We start from the raw sequence: 24,917 nt of genomic DNA, 5'->3' as shown, positions 1-24,917 counted from the left end.
ACTTTCAGGTGCTATGTGTTATCATTGCACCTGCTGCAGTATAGAATTGGCCTTGAAAATCACAACTTTTCACAGCAAAGTTCCTTGATTATTATAGTTCCTAGTTATATAAAGTAAATTCACCATGACACAATCACAAAGGAGAGATTATATTATCATGTAGTTTGCCTGAGAATAGTGTAATATTTGCATGCTCCATTTGTATATTTTTATAATTTTACATATGATGTCAACATGCCGTTAACTGTCTTTTACAAATGAAATGAATGAATGACTTAAGTCATGTGCACAGTCCTTACAAACACTGACCATGAAACAGTAAAAAGTAAAAACAAGAAAGGCATCTTCCACCATATCCCTCTTTTCATAGGAACATTTTTCTATTATAACTGATGAGGAGTTAGGGCATAAACATTACCAGCAGTTTGTGAAAGATAATTAACAATCATGAGATCATAGCAAAATTAAGCTCAGGATAACAGAAAAAAAGGTTACTCAATTCATGATATCAGTTCCACTCATTCATAAAGAAAGGAAACTAATAACCCTACTAGAGCAACACACATGGAGAAGGACACAGAATATGACCCATTAGAGCTAACAGTTGTGGAAGGGCTCTTTATAGAGGTGAAGCATGTTCCCACATTTCCCACCTTGTCCACAACTACCAGCTCTACTTCCTGAGAACAACAGGAAGCATTATAAGATGCCACAGTCACATTTGTGCCATCCCCACTCATCACATGACTTAAACTGAAAGAGCCATTGCCACGACTGAGGGACACTCCAGCTATGCCTGTACCATTAATGTCTGTTAAGTTAGCAGAGAGTTCCCATGATCCTGTGCTGCATTCGACAGGACAGTCAGCTTTGACTCTCACTACCTGACAGACAGGGCTAGAGAAATCTGTGACCTTTCAAAAAAGAAAAGAAGAAAAAAAATTAAATGCATGAACAACAAAAAATACAGTTTGCATTAAAAACCACTGAGTGATGCAGAGATGCAGTGGATGGTATATAATAATATATACTTTTGTTTTTCTGCAGCTTTCATAGCAGTTACCTTAGTCATGACGCTGAACCGCACCGCCACGTAATTCGAGTCACCAGAATCTGGATCTTCTGCTTCAATGGTGAGGGTAACGTCCATCCCTGACTGGGTGTCTGAGGGTGCTGTCAGTGTTACGTTTCCCTGAGCGCTTCCCCCTGTCCCCATGTCCAGAGAGCTCGGGAAAGACACACTGAAGCTGCGGTCAGTCCGGGCTCGGATAATGTAACTGCTTCCTGTCGCATTAGTGGCCACTGTGAAGTTGAGAACAGAAGGGATTCCTGGCTCTATAGTGCTGCTTGCTCGTGCCTAAGAAGGGATATGGTTAATGTGATTAGAGGTCTTGTCACTTTATTTCCAAAAATCATTAATTAAATTTTTGTGTGTACTGGCTCTTGTAGCTCACCGTGATAGTAACTCTAGAGCCTTGCTGCTGGGTGGGTGACTGTCTCTGGAATCGACTAGGCACAGATCGAGTCGAGTCATTTAACAGTCCTTTTAGCTGCACCACAAACGCCCACTCTGGGATTCTGGCTATGCTGACCAGGAAGTCTGTCGCACTCAATGATTTAATGGTTCCATTAACAACATCAGATCCTGAAGCTTCGACTAGAAGCACGTCAGTCAATGTGACTGAATCTCCTCCGGTCACAGAGACAAACAAAGTGGAGTTCCGACCTGAGCAATCAGAAAAGCATTTTGTTTGTTTCATTCACATTGATAACACTTGAATAAATTAATAAACAGTAATAAAAATACTTTTTTTCATGTTTCACGTTTTCAATTTTTATTTCAACAAAAAAGAAGTGAGACAATGTTCAGAGTGAATATAAACATATTCACAATAAGCATTCTATTCATCAAAGAACCCTAAAATAATATGCATTACTGTTTGGGGGTATATATATATATATATATATATATATATATATATATATATATATATATATATATATATATATATATATATATATATCTATGTGTATCTTTGCATTCAGTAGTGGTGTGACCCTATTTTGCAGCAAAAACTGCAGATAAAGTTTCTTGTAACTGCTGATTAGTCCTGCACAACATCTTGTAGGAGTTTTAGTTGATGTTGGTGGGTTTCCTTCTGTGAACTGCTTTCTTTCACTGTTTCTACAACATTTAATTTGAATTTGGGTCTGTACTTTGACCTGGTCATTCCAAAACATTAAGTTTCAGCTTTTGTGCTTCTTCAGAAAGATCAGTGAGCAGTGGAGGGCTAACTCTGCCATGTACACCATGATTGCTTAGTGTTCTCCCGAAGGTGAACTCATGATCTCATGAAATCACAAACTTTCATGCAGCACTTTATGCATTAAGCAGAACACTGATAATAATAAAATCTCTTGAAAACCAAATTATCGTATTAAAAATTATCTTTCAAAAATCATTTTAATACAACAACTTGGCTGCTGAAAATTAAGCTTTGCCATCATAAATTACATTTTAAAATATTTTAAAACAGAAAATAGCTGTTTCAAATTTAAATTATTTCACTTTTTTACAGCTTTACTGTATCGTTGATTAAATAATGCAGCTTTGGTGAACATAAGTTATCCCAAAAACATTTAAACATTTTTTACCAACCCAAAACTTTTGAATGGTAGCAATACTGTTTAGTAATAATCAAGAAATATCAAAGGAAGAAGATGATATCATACCCATGAAAGGACGATTGGCTTTCGGTGTGAAGTCACCTCCTTCTAACTGCTCCACAAAGTTAAAGAGAAAGTTCACAGAACTCTGACCTGCAATCACCAATAAAACATGGTGAAAGTGGCATCACTGACGCAACCCAACAGTGATTGGATTTTTCCACCATTGAACCACTGTTTAAAACCATCTTTCATTTCTAAAAATTCATAAGTGAGATGAGATGATCCACACTTTGTGCAACTGAAGATATATATATATATTCTGGCACATTAAACACACTTACCAGTGATTTTAACGCTGTAGAAACTTGTAGAATCAATACTGATCTTCCATTCTCCTGTCTGGTTGTCAGAGTTGAGTTTTACTCTCTTCAGATTCCCTACAGTCAGGATGCTGCCCAGAGGACCATCTGCCACTGAACCTGACTGAGACACGCCTGACAGACAAGGGAAGTACAACTTATTTCAACCACTGATTTTGGCTCATATCTGCAAACAATGTTTTAGGTAGGTTCACCTGTAGGGCTATAGAGGGTGAAGACTGGAGAGTCTCCAGTGATATATACTGTCACATTGGAAAGAGATGGATCTAAAACAAAGGAAAAGTTTTCTGCGATGGCTGGACTTCTCACCACCTGAAGAACAGTCACCTTCAGGAAACACAGATGTTTTCATTGTGTTGCACTGATTCACAGCAAAATTGGTAAAACAAAAAAAATGTTGTGCAAACTTCCTATACTTAAATGTTTTCTCCCATATTAAATATGTTATATTAAGAATAAATGGATTACTAACACACACACACACAAGTCATTATCTATCATTCAAAGAATATACCAGGGCTGAGGTAGATGCATCTGTAATAACTGCAGTGGCTTGAGACAGCGTAGCTTTAGTGACCTCTATGGTCTGTCCACCAGAAACATGAGTCAGGTCTCTGTACAACTCTATGTCTGACAGAGACATTGATCTTGATGTCGAACGCTGAGATTGTGAGACATCTCTTCTTTTCCGGAATGAGAAGGGGTTAGTCAACATTAAGGTGACCTGGATGGCATGAAGAAAGAGCAGAAAATTATCATTACAAACAATTCAACAACACTTCACATTTTAGCACTCAATGGTACTTACTGTTGATTTGGTGCGTTCAATCATGGCCCGAACCGTGCTTTTTAATTCTGAGTCCTTTGCTGAAGCATCAGTGAAAACAAAAATGTCTGAAGATGGAGGAGCTCCTCCTAGTGCCAACTGGAAAAACAATATCAGATGACCTTAAGATTATTATGTCTGGCTTTACTGTGAAATGAAATCTCGGTAACACTTTAGAATACGGATCCATCTTAATGAATAAGTAAACAAGAACACATGAGTAACGCAGTATTAGCATTCTAGTAACTTTTACTAACTAATAAGAAACTCTGATTAAGGAATTAGTAAGGAATAGTACGTAGTTGAATGTGGTAGTTCACTATTAGCTAGTCAGTAACAATAATTTTTTCATACCTACCAAAGAACTACTAAGAATTACAGTATACAGGTTCATAACTAATATGAATAATACATAATGTATAATTAATTCTAAAGTGAAGGTCATGGTAACACACTAGAAATGACTCAAGTATTACCAAATACTTCAGAGGGAGTTACTAATTATTTGTATCAGTGTTGTATCAAGGTTTTTGTAAGGTTCTGGTAAGTTATTCACTTTGCTAGATTTACATCATTATTCGTAGTTTACCATAATGCTCACTTTAGAATATAGTTTCTTCAGAAGGATGTAGTAACACTTGAGTCATTACTATCCAAAGCCTTACATACGTCTCAAAAGCTTACAAAGATATCAGCTGATATTGGGGAGTTATGACGATTTTCACTTTAGATTACTGATCCAAGTATTTAGTAGTTCCTTTAGAAGGATTTGGTAATACTCATTGAGTCATTACTAGTGGGTTACCATTATCTTCATTTGGAATTAATTATTTATTATGCATAATTCACATTAATTACGGACCTGTATACAGTAGTTCTTAGGAGTTTGCCAGCATATATATAAAAAACTGTAGTTTTTGATTAGCTAATTGTGAACTATCAGTTCCAACTTAGTGCTATTACTTACTAAATTGTTAATCAGAGTCTCTTGATAGGTAATAGTAGTTATTACAATGTTAATAGTGCATTAGTCATTTGTTCCTGTGTTGTTACTCATTAATGATGGAATGGTTGTTTAAAGTGTTATCCAAATCTTTATCCGGCTTAGATATTCACTGTGGCTGTGTGTGTGTGAGCACCAATAGTCCTGACAAGCACATCTCTGGGTAGTCTCCTCCACCATTTGCTGAAAGTAGCCTGATTCTCTCTTTAAAAATATCTGCATTGTCGGTCCTTGTCAGAGGTCCAAAATCTGTATGAGGCACAATTACAGAATGTAAAATAAATACAATTATATATTATATTATATTATATTACATTATACATATGACTACCTGGATCATTAAATGGGACTAGAATGTATTCTGAAGGTTCCTCTGGTGTTCCTCTCCTGCTGTCTATGATACTGAAGGACACCCTCTTTGCTTCCTCAATATCATCAGACATGCTGCCTGTGGTGTCAATCACAAAAGCCAGAACTGAGGTCTGACTGAGGCCCACCAATCTCAAAGAGAGAAAGAAAAAATGACTAAACCTGGAAAACGGTATCAATTACTGATTCTAGGGTTTATTATGATTAAAGAAAAACTCTGAGATCAATGACATAAATATAAGCATAAAAAAAAAAAAATTCATGGTATGGTGTAAAAGGAAAGCCTCATACCGAAGAAAGGCTTAGTCGCCTGTGGCCAGTCGGATGTCTTGCAGCACTTCCATAGTAGCATTGATGGCCATTTCAGCAGCACGGAGGTGAAGGAAGCCGTGATCTGAGCTAACGTCATCCTTATTGATGCCTCCAGTGGGTTCTCTTGAACTGGTTCTGTCGAGAGAGCCACCATGGCTACACTTGCCTGAAAGAAAATTATGTAAGTGTAGATATGTGATGTCAATTCCAGCCATCTTGATGCCAAATGTACATACCTGCAGGTTTTTGGGAGGAGAAAACACTGAAATATCCAGAGGTTAGTTTTTTTTGCAGCAGTATTTCTGGGAGAATGTTATCTCTGCAGTTTGACCCAGCGCAGCTCTTGCATGTTGGTGTGTTGGGGCCTAGATATCCAGATAAGAGGTAAAACAATGTGCAGAAGTTAATGCCATATTTATATTGTGGGAAAAAAACACAGAGGATGTGGAAATTGGGGTACTGGGTAATTGTATTTTGTTATACCTGCTAGGTTGTCGAGAAGACGATCAGGTTTGATCAGGGCGTTGAAAGGAGCAGTGCTTCCCAGTTCAACCCAGTTACTGTGACTATAGAAATCCTGCACAGCAACGTACAACACAGTGTTTACATAAACCGATGAAAATATTGATTTTTATTTTTGAAAAAAATTAATCACTTTACATTTCAAGAATGTATGCACTTTGTGCAACCTCTTTATATATATATATATATATATATATATATATATATATATATATATATATATATATATATATATATATATATATATCTCCAATCATAACATACCTGTAGAGTGTGACACAGAGTCCCCAGTGTGTTTCGGGCAGAGATATAGCTTCCCGCTGCACGCTGGCCTTCACTGCAGCCACACCACGAGTGATGAGATCCGGCCCTCACTGAAAGCCTCATTATCTATGTGACGAGCCTCACTCAGTGCAAACAGTACATCTACAGCTGCATTGCTTAGATACGTTTCTGTTATGGCTAAATAAAAGAGTGCAGAAGATGAAGATGCTAAGCAGGCTTTTTGGACAGCAGATGGAGTCAGTCTGTTGTTTATCTGAAGAGGGGAGTGGAAACAATAGTGTATTAATATTTAGGAGAATTAGCAACTAAAAACTGCCATTTCAAAATTCACATTTGAGGAAAGACTGTAATTTGTTGTAACAAAAATGTAAAAAGTCTTTGTAAAACATTTATGTGAAAATTGATTTAGTTAGCTCTCGTGTCTTTTTCTTACAGTCAGTGTGAATTCGCGTCCCCGGGCAGTGGCTATGTCACGACACACTTCTGCTGTCTTGCGGAGGATGGCCATCTGAGTGATTTCTCGATGGGTGAGAGAGCCGTCCTTAAAGAGAGGTTTAAATGCTGCCACTTCGGGGGATTGAAACAGGGTCCCACAGAGGAGAAATACAGACGCTATAACCAGCAAAAACATGACTGTCCACAAGAAGAGGTGCTGGGGAAAGATTGACAGTTTAAAACTTGGCTCGACAGTCAATTAGTCAAAAACTAAAAAGATCACTATACAGTTTAGTGAGTAAATTGCTGTGAAATATTATTGTACTATTAAATATGCACTAATTTTCATACATTTCCAGAATAGAGATCTCAAGACTGTATAAAGCCAAAATAAAGGTTGAAAATAGTTTAATTTTATTGTTATATTAAAATCAAATTTTCATTTTAGTTTTCTCTTTTTACATAAATCAGAAAATACCATCAAAAATATATATATATATATATATATATATATATATATATATATATATATATATATATATATATATGTGTGTGTGTGTTTACATTTTTAATCTTTAACTTTAACTCACAAAATATTACATATTACACAATATATTATTAACAAAAAAATTAATTAGAAAAAAGTTTGATTACCTTTCCACAGGTTTTGCATGTATACTGTTACTTATTCGCAGCCTCTGTCATATTTATACACCTTTACACACGTGATGAATGTCACACATACTACGTAAATAATTGATTGTATAAAGATAATCCTTTCCGTAAGTGTGTGTGACTGTAAGGATATCAGTAAGGAAGATTAATATTATACACTATTGTTGATTGTGCCCTTTTGCAATTTCGTGCACCTTGTGTTTGGTTTAACCAAAGCAAACACATTCGGTTTCCTTGACAGCTGTTAATGACCCATATGTTATGGGCAAATTTAGTTACACATTGTTATGCATAACAAGTTCAGTACATATTTGAATAACATTGGTAGTAGACTCATGTAACAGGGAAGTGAGTCAAATAACTCAATAGCTTTCACTCACAAACCGAATAAGAGTGGAAGCTATTGTAAAAAGCAAAATCAATACAAGACAGCTTACACAGTGCTGATGCCCCTTATGTGAACTTTGTCTTTAATAAACATTCAAAAAAGAGTATATACTGCAATTAAAAATGACCCCCAAATGCACCTGTTCACAGAAAGCAAAAGTTATTTTTTAATAGTTAACCCCCACTTTAATAATAACAAAGGCCTGCTCAAGACAACTGAATATACAGTTGTTGTGCTAAATGTTGTTTATAAACACATAAAATGGCAAAGGAACAAACAGAATAATGTAAAACACACGGACAGTAAGTAACATCTGTAAGGAGCGAAATCAAAAACCTGTAATGCAATAAGACTAATCTGAGAAGGGATATCCAAAGGAACAAAAGAGATCAAACAACACCCTCTCAGGGTCTCTGAAAGTGTTCCAGCCAGGTGTGACCCTTGAGCACGGGAACCTAAAGACCAAAAGGTTTTCACAACTGAATTTGGTATCTCTTTGTCTGGTCTGAGTATATAAGGAAAGTGACAAAACACAACAAGGAGCGATTCTGTAGCCAGACCGGCGCGTAGTGTGGTGTGTGTCTCCATACACCACACCATGCACTTTCTAAAGACCAGGTGTAATGACCTTTTAAGCAATACTATAATTTGGTTTATATCTTTGTTTTGGTTATGACCTGCTGATTAAATGTGCAAATGTTTATTAATTAAACTAATTTGGAAACTATTCTTTCCTGGCAAAATAAACGTTAATCTTGGTTAACTTCTAATATTGTCTGAAATCATTATTTTAGTAGGTTAGTGACTTCTGAGGTTTTCCGCATTGTTGGCGTGTTAGGATGAGTCGGATCAACGATCAACGGATGGAGCCGGGGACACGTTTTTGAGATCTTGATTTCTGGCCACCAAACTGGCTTAGCATGCTATTACTTAGGGAACGCATAAAAATTATTCCTTTTGGGTCTATTGAGGAAATGGCTGCATTAAGGTAAGCGATCTACGGGGTAGCCGCCGACTAACACCTGGACTAGGCCAGATGTGTCTTGAAGTGTCGTGAATCTGTTCTGGCCAAACAGGTCTCTGAGCGACACAGACTCCTAACGGACGATAAATGGAAACTAGGATGTATTAATGAGTTTATTAATGATCCAAATGTAATCACAACTAGAGGGATCAGCAGTTACAATTAAATATGATTAACTAAAATCACGACAGATTGGAGTCAGATAAAATTGCATGCTTGCATAATGCATAATTTGTAAATGGAAACAGACCGAAACCCACACCCTGCAGGTCAAAAAAAGGATCCTGGTCCTTTTTTGGTGTTGAAACAACATTTTTGATAACCATTCAGAAATACAGCCACTAGAGTTGTTAGAGGCTTAAAACACAGATTATGGAACTAACTGCCTTTTAGTTTTTGATAACGTCTGGGTTATAACTTACATGTTCAAAACATGCCTGCAAAATCAGTATGTGCCAGTCTGTCCTTAAACAAAAGTTTAAATACCAAATTAGTATGAAGCTACATCAAAAAACAAGGGTGTCAAAGAGTGTGTCCAAAAAAAACGTACTCTTACTCATTATTCTTTTTTATCATGTTATTTTTCTTTCTGACCACCAATTTTTCCAAAGCCCTCCGGTGATTGTGAACTTTAAACACTACAAAAGCAGCACCTAGTGGCAAAAGAATTTATAAATTTTCATTCAGACAAACGTGAAAATAAGAGCTGCTTTCCATTCAACTTTTAGGGGATCTTCACGTATCTCCTTTTTGTCCATGTGCTCATGTTCATTATTTTGAATGTAAACGTGCAGCAGGCACACCGATAAAGGAAGCAAGGCGGCCTCAATGCACTCTTGGTGCAACATGCTCATTTTTTTCAGGAGCATCAAGATAAAGAGATAAAATAGATTTAAACTTTACAAAATGCCACAAACGCACCGTAAGTCATGTGACGAGAAGCAAATAAATCAGCTTAACCCTTTCCTATAATAACACTGTAAGCTTAGCCAATATGAAGGAACAGCTGATCATAGCTGTACAAGGATAGTCATTTTTAACAATTGACTCTTTCTTTTGGAAGTCAGTAACAATTACAAACAGCACACTTTCAGATTTAAAACTTTCATTTACTTAGAGCTGTGTGTTTACCTACACACTGCATGTAAATTTGTTCATAACATTGCCATATGGATGGGGTTTTGGTTCCTTGCCGCTGTCGCCTCTGGCTTGCTAGGTTGGGGACACTTAACGTCTAGTGACTATCGTCGAATTGATTACAGAGACCGTCTCTGCATTTAATAACAAATTGTTCACTCTCGTCATTATACATCCCTGTCATTGTATTCTTCTGCTTTATACTGTACAGTGCTTTGATGCGACCTGTGTTGTTAAAAGCGCTATATAAATAAAAATGATTGTTTAATTGATATGTATTCTGGTTGTGGCCTGGTAATGATGCATTGTTAAAACTTTACTGACACTTTTCTCAATGTGTTTTTGGACTGTGCAAATAAATAGGAAAGCGGTGTATAGAAAGATAGTAACAGACACATTCGTTGAGTCTGAGTCCTTTAAGCAGGAGACAATGGCAGATGAAACTGGATCTGAGTCACAGTCCTGTTTCCAGGAAGACGGCAATAGAAACAACCGTTTCCAACCTGTGTGGAAGGAGGTAATAACAGAAACAGCAACGTTCTGAACTTCTGGCTTGTGAGGGAAGACAATAACACACCGAGTCTCCAATACGACCAGATACGAGCACATTCTGAGTCTCTAGCCCAGAGAGGAAGAATAAACATACATCTGCAACAAGATTAAGCTCTGGAGAGCAACCCTTTACTTCCAGGTACTTTTTCTTGCGTATTCCAGGCCAGGACTTCTGCATCTACTCCAGGGGCACATGAGACTAGCAGCAGTTTATCTTTCCAGATAACGCAGCTGACAAAGCAACATCCAACATAATCACTTGCATTTTATGCACTTTATTCCCATTTCATTTATGATATCCATTTAGTTGATTGCTTGTCTATTTTTGTTAATAAAAACAATTTTATTACACTTGTTTTGATACAGAAAGGTTCTACAAGTTAGAAATACCAGCAATCTTTCTTATGCGATGTATTTAGACACTGGCAGTTTTCATCATTTCGGCTCTATTTGCCACCCAAACAAATTAAAAATAAAACAATCAAGATGAAATTGAAGAGTAGACTTCAAGCTTTAATTCACAGGATTGAACAAAAATATAACAAAACGCTTAAGAATTGCAAGCATTGTTGGACCATTTGGTTCTGGGCAGACGGTATATATTTCAGCATTGATCTGGCTGCTTCCGTCTTCTGTCAGGTCATCAACAAACACCTCTAAGCCAGCACCACTGGATAGGACGCATGCTCATTCCATCACCGCATGTTTCACAAATAATGTTGTATGCTTTGGATCATGAGCTGTTCCAAGCCTTTTACTTTTTCTTCCCATCGTTCTGGTACAGGTTGATCTGATTCATCGATCTAAAGAATGCTTTTGCAGAAGTGGTCTGCCCTTTTTTTTTTTTTTTCAAAGTCTAATCTGGCCTTGTTTGTACCTTTTGATGAACCCATACCTTGATTGTAGACTTTGACAGTGACAAACCTACCTCCTGGAGACTGTTCTTCTTGGCTGGATGTTGTGAAAGGGTTTTTCTTTACCATTCTCATATCATCCACGATAGACTTCCATATCTGCGACCATCTTCAGACCTTTTACCTGCTTAATTGATGGAGAAATAAAATAGCCCACACATGTCTAACAGCCTTTGAGTCCAAAAGCCAATTGTCCAATGGTCCCTGTGATTTGCTGTGTCGTGACATCAATAGTTCCTGATTGTCTATTGTTAAACCTTCTCATTGTTATCTTTGTCGTCATAGTAACGTTTGTTTTCATAATGTCTCTCTCTTCTTCAAAACAAAAAAAAAACTTTCTCTTTCACTTTATACTATTAGCCTACATAACATACTCAATATAAAGACTGCACAGTATCTAAGTAAGTGGCTAGTGGCATAAGCTTAGCCTCCACATTACGACAGTGTCTTAAGAGCTAGTCTGACCAACTAGCAGTTAGGAAAGATCTTTTGTTTTAAGAATTAAAACATTAAAAATAAATAAATTGTTCAGCAGAACAAACTACTGGAACTATTTTAGGATGAATAATGATGGCAGAATTAAATTTAAGAAAACTACTCCTTTAAAAAAAAAAAAGGAACATTCCCCATTAAAAAGAGGAAAAGCCAAAGTTTCATAGACAGGGCTTATCTTAAACCAGGATTAGGACACGCGCTGTTTGACAAGAGATGCCTTTCAAGGTTACTGCAATTTATACACGCATACAATAACAGAAAAGGTCACTATCTGTTGATCAGGATGTAAAAATCACAAACGCTTGACTTAAAATGAGATTTCCTTGATAATAAACATGCTAGAATAAATACTAAACACATGATTGCAACCACCATGCAGACACGACAAGCTGATGACAAAATTATTATTGCAGCCATTTGGGGGAGAAAAAAAGAAAAAGACAAACATGAGAAACCTTTAACAATACAATGCATAAAAAAACAACAGGCATCCATCATATCAGGGCCTGGGACAATGAACAAGAAGTGGGGAAATGTACTTACCCCCGGTTTCACAGATAATGCTTATTAAGCCTAGTCCTGACAAAATGCAAGTCTGAGCTGTTTTAACTGAAGGAAACTTGCACTGATTGATCTTAAAATATACCAGTGTACCTGAACTATGGCCTAGTCCTGGCCTCGGGACTGTCTGTGAAACTGGGCCTTAATGTCTAATATTAAAGTCTTCTAAAAAGCACAAAATCAACATTCTCCATAATCTTTTGGAATTGCGTTTATTATTATTATCATCATCATTGAAAAAAAACACTTAATACGGAGTTATGCCTAAACGCACAGAAACATACAGAGGTAATCATTATGGAAATGGGTGAAAGATTAAGGCAGATTTTAACCTGCTAAAATCTCTGTAAAACGACAAGAAAATTAAGATTTTTCATGAATAATGAAACAAGTGGGGAGTTATGTATTGTAAAATTGAAGATTAGGTGGCACAGGAAACTATTATGAGTGGATTATATCAGGCTTAGTCTTTGTATCTTTTCACCATGTCTTCCAGTTTATCCTGGTTGGACCCAGAGAAATCGTCCAGCTACAAGACAAAACAGCAGATTAAATCAACTGAACAATAACGGGCAGTAAATCAAACACAGCATATTCATAGAGACATATCTTTTAGTTCGTAGAGTTGGTGTGACTATTATTAGCTCAACTAGAGGAAAAACAACAGAACAAACCTTCTTCCCGTTCTTGTAGAAGTGGAATGTTGGCATACATTTAATCTCACAAGACTGGGCTACATCCTGCAAAACATACAGCATCACTTTAATATTCTTTAAGATGCGTTATTGCTCTCATCCAGCAGCTCTTCCTAACTAAACTAAATGTATACAATTTTTTAAAAAAGTTAAAAGAAAATTAAAGCAATGCATTGTACAAATATGCCTAAACAAAGAGACTGGCAGGCCTCATTCAGAGAAAGATTTATTTGGATGTAAACTATCCATAGGATAAATTTTAAGTAATTATACTGCCCTCTAGTGGGACATTAATCTAAAATGTATGTATGCCTAAACTGTGGTTGCATAGGTAAGGAACAAGATGATTTATAGAGAAAAAAAAAGTGAAATTTTAATAAATATTTTTATTATTTTATAATTACACACACAGTTACTATGCAAATGCTTAATATGCTTTTTAACTTATGCAGGATATTAGACCTTTATTCAGCTCTGTGCTATCTAGGTTAAACATTTTTTTAATTTATTTTGCACTAACAATACACAATAACAGACAATCCAGTCGGTGCCGTTTTGACTGGCTCTACGTAAGAACAGGTCAATTAAAAGTATACGTTTTAATCTTATTACCTGTAATTACTAGATTCACAACAATGATTTTTACAAAACTTCTGTACCAAAAAAAAAACAAACAAAAAAAACACAAATTTGGAGATTCACCTGTGCATCATCCACGTCCACTTTGAGGAAGACCACATTAGCATAGTCAGGATTTTCAGACAGGCCCTGAAATGAGGAATTACAATGAGAATCTGAGTCAAAGTCGTCTGTCCCAATGATTAAAACAGTGACTTACAGTTGGTCCCTTACCTTGTAAAAGGGTGCGATGCTCTGACACGGCCCACACCATGTGGCTGTGAAGTCAACCACGACAAGCTTGTCACCTGCCTCGGCGAGGGCTTTGTCAAAGTTTTCCTGTGAACACAAATCAATGCTGAATTTCACGTTCTGCCATCACTGCAATTCTTTAAGATAGTGTTGCAAAAAAAAAGGAGGCGGCAAAAAAAAAAAAATCTATGATTAAATTAACATTATCTACATTCACAGCATTCCAGAAAGTCGAGAGGAAGCAGAATGTGTCGAATAGACACAAAACCTGTTATTCCACACCACTTTTGTGTGTCTACAAACTTTTTATTGTTCGAGAAGACAATTAAACTGGATTCATATTTCCAGTCAGACAATGAACTACTCATTTACAGAACTGCTGTTTGAAAAGATAATGGTTTAAAACCCTTATTAGTTTATTTCTTGTGTGAAAAATGTTGGTAACCAGACGACAGCCAGTGATTTCCATGGGAGTAGAAAACACTATGGATGTCAGCGGCTACGATCACCTCTTTAGTTACCAACATTCTTCAAAGCATCTTTTGTATTTAGCAAAAGTAAAAACATTAATTCAGGCTTTTAAACTAAAGATGATAGTAAACTTTAGTTTGTACCACAGTAAACTACAGTGTATTGTATTATGTGCGTGTTATAGACAATTTTATATTACTATAATTATGGGAACTATAGAATTAATAGTTGAATGAATTTGTCGTGGTAATTATGGCATGGTACTTCTCCATGTGGGTTTCTTGTGTAAAAGTTGTATTTAATGTATACGCTATACTATTTGATAGTATTAAATTGCGTTTAAATATATACCGACCGTAGTAACACAAAACCACATCAGCAGACCATATAGGTCAACATGGTAAGAATTATTACATAATGTATCTGTAACGTACGGATTCAAATGGATGCATTACAACAAACATCAACAGTCAATATATCGACATTTAATACCGTTCTCGTGCACGGTCTTGACTAGTCACTGCGGCAAATGATCAAATACTGCTGGGCAAAAAAATAAAAAAATAAATAAATCCCACTCAGAAGTGCAGCCCACGTGACTCGATGGCGCGCTCGGTCTGGAGCAGGTCTCATCAGGCCGCGATCACCCAAATAGACAGAAATACTACGAGAACGTGCTAATGTACCCATCCACGTCAAACTAGGGATGAGAAGACGTTAATATCGAGGATAGATTTAGACCACGCCGCGCTAACGCGAGCCGAAAGTTACGTAACGGACGCGGCGTGCCAGCTAGCGTTAAACCGTGCGTTTCACGTGCGACGGTTCATGGTTTTACAACAAGTGCCGCGGCGAAAATAACGTCAGATGAAAGTGCCGTTATGTGAGTGGAAGTTGTGCGTTTTTGACTTTCCCGTGCCGTCGCGGCGAAGCGCGCTAAATATTAGCTGGTGAAAATATTTGATTAGCAGATAGGCTAGCGTGAACTATATATTTGTTTTCTTTACAAACACAATCTTCACTGACGTATCGCTTAACTTGCTCGTACTCGGCGACATCTCTCACACGGCGTTTGAATTTAACAAACTTGAATTAAACAGGTCTGACGGAGAGAGTTAGTCAGCAAAACGTGTCCTCCCTAAACACGCCGCGGGATTTGGCTTTGTTTGTTTTTTTTAAAACAGCGCGTCGGTTGAATTAAAGCAGCGATCTTACCTGATCTTCAATGACGACGATCATTTTACCGCTTTACTGCTGTCTGGAGCTCGAAGAACAAACCTCGCTCAACTCTCTCGCCCAGAAGTGAACCCCTCCCTTCTCTCCGCTGAATCAAGCGTGTAGTTTAAAAAGCATCGCTTCATTCAAAAAGCCCTGCCCATAATAAACGCGCTCGCGGACTCCAGGCCAGAAACGGCTCCATTGTTTGGGACTCTGTAATGTGGGAGTAGCGCCGGACATTTTTGCTTAAATATTTTTCTGTAAGGTGTTTTAGATGTTTTTACATTTTAATAAATCCGTATATACAGACGACGCGAGCAATGAACCAATTTAAATGAGCACGAACCAGTTTTTACCACACTTTAATAATTGACCTGTCCACTTTACAGTGATTGTACATTTATAGTAAAACACCTTTTAGTAGCCAGCATTCTCTAGCGTTGCAATATAACTTGTGTTGATCTGAAATCTTTCCATAGCGTGGTTTCTGATTATCACAGTGCAGATATTATATCTAAAAGACTTCGTAAACCGGTGTGAAAAACATTCATGTTAAAATTATGAATATTTAATAGACACACACAGTCACTACCTGTGATGAATGACATGCGACTAAAATACTCCATTAAATATGGAAAAAGATGGTAAATTATAAATTATTAAATGAGTATTTGAATGAGATTTTTATTTATTTAGGTTACTGGGGAATGAAAGCTTTCACAGTTACGCAGATCGTTCTCATGTCTACTTCCATAGGCTGCTCCTTTTTTGGACTGCTTTCCATTTCACTCAGCCTGTTCTGTGATGTCTCATTCCATCCCATTCAATCATGTTAATCATTTTCTTTGAACACTGATGAAAATGCATGAGATGATGGTGATGAGTGTGTTGTTATAGGATCTGGAATAATTAGGCCTTGCTCTTTGAAGTCTGAGTATGATGTTGCCACAGATACCAAACACTGCCTCGCATCCCTCATCCAGGCCAGCAGCTATTCAGGGAACCCAGGTGTTTGTCTCCATCATTTGGAAAGAAAGCCTTTTATTAACAACCGCTTAAAGGCTACATGAGGGTGGTTGTATAGCCTTAAAAGTTTTTCTGAAACGTAAACATAATGCTAGTTTAATAATGAGGTCTAAGATGGCCTGTGAAAGTTATAACTGTGGTACACAGTCACCAAAATTTCAACAAAAATCGCTTTCAAATAAAATGTAGTTTTACAAACATCTGAATGAATGAAAACCAGAAATGAACAGAAATATTGTAAAATTGAATACCATGAAATGATTATTAAAAAAAAAAAACACTGCAGGAAGGAAGGAGCCGAGACATTTTGTGAACTGACTAGTCCACACCTGATGTTTCAATAACATTTTACAGAAAGACTATAATTAGCATTTTCTATTTTCTATTTTTTTTAAACAATTATGAGAGCCTCTTCTGTCTAATCAGTCTGCAGCTCTAGACGGTTGACTGTAAAGTGGACCTCTCTTGCTTTTTGTTTAACGTTTCCTAGGAGTTTTGTATCTCAGTTGCAGACCCCATTAGAAATGAATAAGTAAAAAAACAATGCATTGGAAACCTAGAAAAAACAGTCCAGGTATGCAATAGAAGACAAACTACCCAAAAAGAGTGCCAACTGAGCACATCATAACTTAAGAGTACAGAGAACATGTGAATGTATAACCAGCTCAATTCAGGTTATAATAACAGTAGTAATAGAAATGTTTTACTGTAAAAATAACTGCTGCCATACTTGAACTAGGATTGCGATTATGAATGAACTCAGACCCACTATAAAACATCAACAGCAAATACATTTTTGACAATTTTTAAACAGTAACGTAGACATCACAAAATATTGTAAAAAGGGTAAATATTTGCAGTTGCAAAAGCCATTTCTACTCTGATAAAACTTTTTTTTTTAATCAAAGCATTTGGTTTATTGGCTCAACCTAAGACGTAAATTTTAGTTGCTTTCAATATTATATGATATGATTTACAAAGAAATGCAAAAAGAGGATAGGAGGAAAATGAGACTATTTTAACTATATCCAACAGTTATTTGACTTTATTCGTGATCCCTTAGTGAATTCATAAATACATTCAATGCCATCTGCTTTGCAAGTTATAAAACAATATATTGATAATTAGTGTTCATGACATTTTGATTATTTATATTAATGTTGCTGAGAATTCAGACATATTTATTAGGATTAAATTTGAAAATATACTAAGAAGTAGCTATAACACTTAATATTTGAGAAGATTACATAAAAAGTTTTTATTGTTACTGCTTTAGGCACATTATTTAATACGTCAGCAACAACAAAATATAAGTAATAAAGGCCAAAAAATTTGTCAATGCCCAGCATTTGCAAATGCCTCAGCTTGATATTTTCTTCTAAATATGATTGTTTTATGCCTTTTGAGGAAAAACAAAAGTTCTTCCTTGTAAAACACTGAAATCTGAAGCGATTAAAAAGATATTCTAAAAATTAAACAGATTTGTCACAAGAAAGAGCCTGTTCTTGAGAAGCCTGGTTCCAGCATCCGTTCCATTTCTAATGAATGAAATAAAGTATTACCATGTTTACATATGGGTAAACACAAATGCATCCCTCTAAAACACGTCAGTTAATTTAAAATGTATTATTCTGCACTTAAAAGGAAGAATGAATGCAAGTAAGCTTTGGATGGTTACACATGCTGTTTATGTGGTACAGTACGTGTTGGTCATGTGGTCCGGTTGTTGCAGACGCATGAGGTGGATTAAGGCTTGGCTGCTGTCTTGCCTGGTTCCCTCCAGCCACCAAAAGCTTTTTCCAGGTAGAGGGCAGTGGCCAAAGAGAGACGGTCCTGTAATTTACCTGTCACAATCTGTAGGCCCATAGGCAAACCCTCCTCACTCAGCCCTAACGGACACTGGGTCACTGGCAAACCCAGGATATTAAAGATGCCTGCAAAGAACGCAGTCACTTAGTGCCCAAATTCCATAATACGCAGATCACAAGTAAATCCCAACCAACAACACTTACCAGTGTAGGAAAAGTTGAAGGGTGTGAAAACTGGGTGGTGATGCTTGGGAGCGATCTGAGGATGAGAGGGGTACAGCAGCACTCCGTCTGTGCCCAGCATCTCCTCCAGCTCCTGCTGCAGACTCTCCTTCTGCTGTAGAATGAATGGAGATGGATGGGAACTCTGGAGAAGCTCAAAGAGAGCCAGACCTGAGAAAGAGAGACAGAAAGAGACACTATTTCCACATGCATTCATCTTAAGATACACCGGAGAAAAAACAAGTCTTTGCAGATTTTGCACACTTTTGTGAATGCTTGTCACAGGAAGACATCAGCAGCATTGATTTTCATCTCATGCATCCCAATAAAGTCTATCAGACACGGGTGGAAGGGTGATGCCGTCGTGCTTATTTGCTTTGTCACAAACCTATTGCTGCCAAAGTGTGAGAAGAAAACCCCAGAAACCACTTGAACAGCTCCCAGACGGGCCAAATCTTCTTCCCGCCTTCACTCATTAGCTCTGCAAAGGTGGTGGGAGACTGAGATAGGAGAGAAAAAAAACTCAGAATCATGTTGACAACTAGAAATGATTTGTTTTATCCAGAGATTAGAAAATTATTTGTTTTATATTCACCTTTCCATCTTTGCCAGGTGAGGCCATCATAGTTCCCCAGATCTGAAAGGAGTATTTGAGCTGGGGGATAAACAGCTCTTGGACCTTGACCCCAAGGTCTGCCTCTAAACGTCTGACCACCTAAAATAACCCAAAAGCCCATTACGAGAGGAAAATAATTTGACCAAAGCCAATCCACACACACTCACTTACCAGTTTCTGTGCCTGAAGCAGCTGTGCATCAACTGGAGAGACCAAATGAGAGCCTCCGTTGTGGGGAACAGAGAAGAACCTCAGCTTTTTCAAATCTACTTCAGCAGACAGACCCAATCTTCAAGAAGTAAAAGAGAAGTAATCATTTAGGATACCTTTTTTAACAGCGGTTAATAATAAAACGTTTTTTCAAGAGTTTGAAATAAAAGCTACCCAATACAAATATGTCTAACATTCTAATAAACTACATCAAGCAGTGTTTGCTTTTGGACCCTCAAGACAGGACCATCAAATCTTTTTAAGGTTTTTTAGTTCACCCAAAAAATTAAATTCTTCATTAACTGCTCATCCTCATGTTCAATTATATAGGTGGTTCAATTATAGTTTTAGTATATTTCAGCATAACGTGTGCAGTGATTCACAAGCTCAGGAACTGAATAAGATGCAAATTAAGTAGATAAGAACTTCATAAAAATAAGGTTGAACCACAGATGTCACAAAGACTATTTTAACTATGTCCTTACTACCTTTCTGGGCCTTGAACAAGTTAGGTTTCACCAATAATGTCTTAATTTGTGTTCAGAAGATGAAGGTCTTAAGGGTGTGAAATAAAATGCGAGTGAGTATTTAATCACAAAAATTGTAATTTTTGGGTGAACTGTCCCTTTAAGAAGCTGAAGATACTTTGTCTACAAGCATATAACAAGTGGTCTCTTAACCAACGCCATTACACACTCTCTGCACTGCATTCCTTTTACTCTCTAGTCCACTTCCTAATCCAGTTGTATAATAAATTGGCATTGTGCGTTATGGATATTGTTGGCTTTTTGACAAATTGCTATAAGTGGCCCAAGTCCTCTTTTGTAAGTGGCTTTGGATAAAAACGTCTGATGAATGCAGAAATTATTTATTAATATTTCTGCTTTACGGTATTTTAGTTAGCATAGGAAAATAACTCTAACAGGCCACACAAAAACATTTCTAATCTAACAGACTACAAACATTTGAGTAGTATTATGTATATTATATAAAGTGTTTAGCGTATATTAGTGCATATTATGTTTTATGTAAGGCTCATATTTCTTACAGTGTTGCTGTGATGATCATATCTGTCTAGTCATTTTTGTAAATAGTGTAGTCCATTACTTATTTGCATTGGGTCCTCCCATGATGCTTAGCATGGGGATCAGGTCTTCAGCATAGCGGCACATGGGTCCTGTACACAGAAATCCCATCTGCAGTCCAGAGGCGGGAGGATACTGACCATCATTGCTTACGATACCTTTACGTAGAGAAAACCAAACGTAGTCTCTGCTCCTTATAACCTTAATCAACATTACTACAATGTGTGGAATGTAACCATGCACTTCATCTGCGTTCCACTCTTCTTACCTGTTGATGGCTTGTGTCCGAAGATGCCATTAAAAAAGCAGGGAATACGGATACTACCCCCAATATCCGACCCAACTCCAATCACAGAGGCACCAGCACCCAATATACTGCCCTCACCTCCTACAATGGAGATTATTAATTACATTTATTTTTAATTCACGTTGCCAGGTCTTAATGGTCTTCTACTGCAAAGGCAATAGTTCTCAGTTCAATTATGCTCTCCCTCAATATTTTTTGTCGATTTCTAAGTTCCCAATCTGGAAGATTTATAAATCAAGATGCATTACTTGAGAAGTAAAGCGACATAAGACATCTTGTTTTCTTAGAAACTCATTCAAATTAAGTGAGTTAATCTGCCAAAGGGCTTTAAAAAAATCTGCATAATTCAAAGGGGGGAAAAAGTACATTATGGACAGACATTTGTTCCTGTTTTAAGCATTTGTTTAAGAATTGGGTTCAATTCTACTTCAAATGTCTTACTTTTGCTTCTTGAGTAAAAAAAAAAAAATCTCTTGACTGTTCGGATATTTGTAATGGAAAAAAAGTAAAAAATAGTTGGATTTTAGGATATTAGTAGTAGTAGTGCATTCAACCAAAAACAGTATGACTATGAATGTAAGAATTTCTGCTCTGATTCAACACATCTTTAAGTCCTTAAGATTATTTTAAGACCCACAGAAACCCATGCGACTAAATCCTTTATTTTATTATAAATCCTTTATTATCCATATTTGACTTTTTTTATTTTAAACTTTTAACTGTGGGGTAAATGGCATTTAATAATGCATTTTAAAAAAAATATTTTGTTGCATTTTAATTTATTTTAACATTTAAGTGTTCAAAAAAGTTTGACTGTTAGTGGGATTTTCTGTCAGTTTTACTTTGATTAAAGTGTCAGGATGTATGTGTGTAAAAACGACCTGAGCTGCCGCCTGCGATTCTCTCAAAGTCATAGGGGTTGTTGGTGATGCCATAGAGGTGGTTGTGGGACTCCAGCCACATACAGAGCTCACTGCAGTTAGTCACGCCCAGTGGAATCGCTCCTGCCCTCTTCAGCAGAGCAACAGATGGGGCGTCTACCCCTGAAAGCAGATCCCGTCTGGTCAGCAGCCCTGTCGAGTTAGGCATGCCTGTCAAGGAGAAAAGTGTTATCCTACAGACATGTATCATCTTGGAAAGAAGGGATTGTCAAAAATAACATACCTTGCAGGGCAAATGCCTCTTTAATGGTGATGGGTACTCCAAGCAGAGGTAGCCTGTCCTCCAGCACCTCCTCTCCTCCCGTCTCCTCCTCTATTAGTTTGTCAACCTGTGCAGCTTCCTGAAGTGCTGCGGAATACCTGAAGAAATGAGAATGTGTTTTCAGGGTCAGAACGAAATGTACCTTGATTCTACACTTGAACTCGCTTACCTGTCTTTGACCATGGCATTGACAAGTGGGTTCACTTCCTGAATGCGGTCAATGTAGGCCTGGACTACTTCAACACTTGTTACCTAGAGACAAATTGGAAAGAAATCAACAAGTGCATAGTGCAGCAAAACAAACAAAGCTGGCTGTGGGTACTTCACTGAAAGACAAACATAGACAAACATTGTGTGTGTGTGTTATATACATATATAATATTTTATATGTACACAATATAATATTTTTCCCATACTATCCTATTTTAAAAATGACTACATATTATGACATGCACCTGACCTACTATCCTATTATATCCTATTTATATCATTTAATGTTAGAATTATTTGTATTTTGTACAAGCAAATGAGGGATTTGAAATAAACTCTACCTATAGGAGACTTCAAAGCTCTAAACAATATAGCTTTTGATTTTGTAACTTAGGCTACCTATAGGAGCCTTTAAAGCCCTAAACAATATAGCTATTGATTTCATAACTACTGCTGACCTTTGCACAGCATGGGAAAGTCGGGAATTCCTCTAAACTAGTGTACCACTGCAAAACAGAACTATGACCACAAGACGTTACGTTAACAAGCTATGCTTTCAAAATGTAGAAACTGTGTTAAAACAACTACAACTCCCAGCATTCATCACAATTCACCTTGTCGCACCTCTTCCTCATGAGGGTGTAAAATAAGATCTTTACCGCAGCGTCAGTCCGAGAGTAACTAGAATTTAATTACGACTACACTGTTAATTATAAATATATAGCCATGAAGTCTAGGCAGTTTTTATTTACACCTTACTTCTTTCCGGCGAATCTTTCGGGCAAGCTGCATCGCTGAGAGCAGCAGAAGTGGGTTAGTGATGGGTGGGAGTCGAGAAACTCCATGCCTCTGCTGGGGTGCAAATAACTTAAAAGCGGCGAACAGCATCCAAACCACAGCTCGAAGCAATCGGCCCAAGAAGCGCTCGAACCGGGTCGAAGCCATCGTCAAAGAGCCGCAACGACACCAGTGCGCAGCTTGGTTTCAGTGTGGAGCGGGAATTAGCTCTTCACTGCCCTCTACACGCAGAGCGGTGAAACTGAACCCTTGCACTTGGAGACGAGGTTAATGTTACAAGCTGTCATACATTATTCAGAGGTTTCAAACAAACTGCACTGAATTTATAGTCAAGATGGTACTAGAGAAATCAACCAGAGGTCTGCAGATCTCAGACTGAACTAGGCAGGACCATAACAAAACATACCAAAATACATAGAATCTTATTGAAGCATATGTTCAAAACACAACTTGTTTAAAATAATAATACACACACACACTCATATATATATAGAGAGAGAGAAAGATTATTAATTTCATATATACAAATATTTTTTAAAAATGATTCTGCAAAATCAGCCTTTTTAGATTTGTATTATTTATAATTATTTGTAATTTTATATAATACCCAGGTGTGGCGCTCTCTATCTGAGATGCCTGTGAGCCTCGCTAGAGGGCACTTCATCCCAAACCTCCGCCACTCCGTCAAAGACTTCGCTTCTCATGATCTTTTGCCCGGACTCAGTGCTCACTGCACCTGTGTGTCATTTAGCCTGACTGCTCTCCCTGTCCACCTTTTTCTTGAACGCGGAAGTAAACCTACGGAAGTAAGCCTGTTTCTCAAACAGAAGGCTGCATTCTCCGGAGGTCGCATTTGTAGGCTACATAGGTCATAAAGAAGATCTTATTTTAGAATATTAACAGTTATAAATGTGACCATTGTTCTTAATTAAGTGTAAATTGTTATATTATGCTTATGACTCTTGAATGTATTGCTCAGTTTACTGAAATAAACCAGGCTTAATGACGTAGGCAACCTACAAATTTAGGTTTCCGCAACAAAATTCTGCACAAAATTGTATTTTTTGTATTGTGTCTTGAATTTGTTGACGGCAAAGTGTTATGTGAATTTTGACACAATATTTTTTTAACATTTTGCTGCCAGCACAGTAGGAAAATGAAGTGAAAAAACAGAAATGTACAAAATTGTTATTATTTTTATTCCTATCGTGATACAATTCATCTAACATTTACAATAGGAAAAATGGAGGTTGTACAAATTCTCATCAAATATTTGTCTCGTCAAAATATTAAATTATTTCGACATTATACTACACAGTAGAAAAAGTGTCAAAAAATAAATACGACAGCTGTCATTTACAACTGTAGACTAAGAAAAATGTGAACAAATCCAAGATAGCGACCTTCAAGGACAGAGGATCCACACTTTGCTCCATTCCTATTCTGCTCTGTCACTCATCGTCAGTCTGCTACTTCTGTCTGAGGGCTGTGTATTTACCACCGGAAGGCTACAGCCTGCTCGGAGCATCGCTGCACACATGCTGAGCACAGACCATGCATTAAAACACATGGCGCAGAAAGCACGGTTCGTGCCTGCAACTCGTGCATAACAGTCCTGAATGCAGGCTGA

General features: G+C 37.2%; 2 protein-coding genes and 1 pseudogene across 2 annotated transcripts; all 3 read right to left on the bottom strand.

The window, feature by feature from the left end:
* Positions 1-136: 136 nt before the first annotated feature.
* LOC122353447 lies at positions 137-7,505 on the bottom strand (annotated as a pseudogene).
* Positions 7,506-12,744: 5,239 nt separating this feature from the next.
* zgc:56493 (Thioredoxin-like) lies at positions 12,745-15,956 on the bottom strand. The gene is made up of 5 exons (XM_043251402.1): positions 15,800-15,956; positions 14,096-14,200; positions 13,946-14,011; positions 13,223-13,288; positions 12,745-13,077 (listed from the first exon to the last, which is right to left on the bottom strand). Exons 1-5 carry the CDS (start codon positions 15,821-15,823, stop codon positions 13,012-13,014), a joined length of 327 nt encoding a protein of 108 aa, XP_043107337.1. The 5' UTR covers positions 15,824-15,956; the 3' UTR covers positions 12,745-13,011.
* A 1,899-nt stretch (positions 15,957-17,855) lies between these two features.
* On the bottom strand, positions 17,856-23,505 carry faah2a (fatty acid amide hydrolase 2a). Its single transcript, XM_043251241.1, has 11 exons — positions 23,249-23,505; positions 22,449-22,531; positions 22,241-22,377; positions 21,958-22,167; positions 21,038-21,157; positions 20,792-20,927; positions 19,646-19,763; positions 19,454-19,573; positions 19,247-19,358; positions 18,841-19,029; positions 17,856-18,762 (listed from the first exon to the last, which is right to left on the bottom strand). Exons 1-11 carry the CDS (start codon positions 23,432-23,434, stop codon positions 18,575-18,577), a joined length of 1,599 nt encoding a protein of 532 aa, XP_043107176.1. The 5' UTR covers positions 23,435-23,505; the 3' UTR covers positions 17,856-18,574.
* Between the last annotated feature and the right edge of the window lie 1,412 nt (positions 23,506-24,917).

This window comes from Puntigrus tetrazona, chromosome 1, assembly GCF_018831695.1.
Source record: "Puntigrus tetrazona isolate hp1 chromosome 1, ASM1883169v1, whole genome shotgun sequence".
Lineage (NCBI taxonomy): Eukaryota > Metazoa > Chordata > Actinopteri > Cypriniformes > Cyprinidae > Puntigrus > Puntigrus tetrazona.
This window is presented reverse-complemented; position numbering and strand designations above follow the sequence as displayed.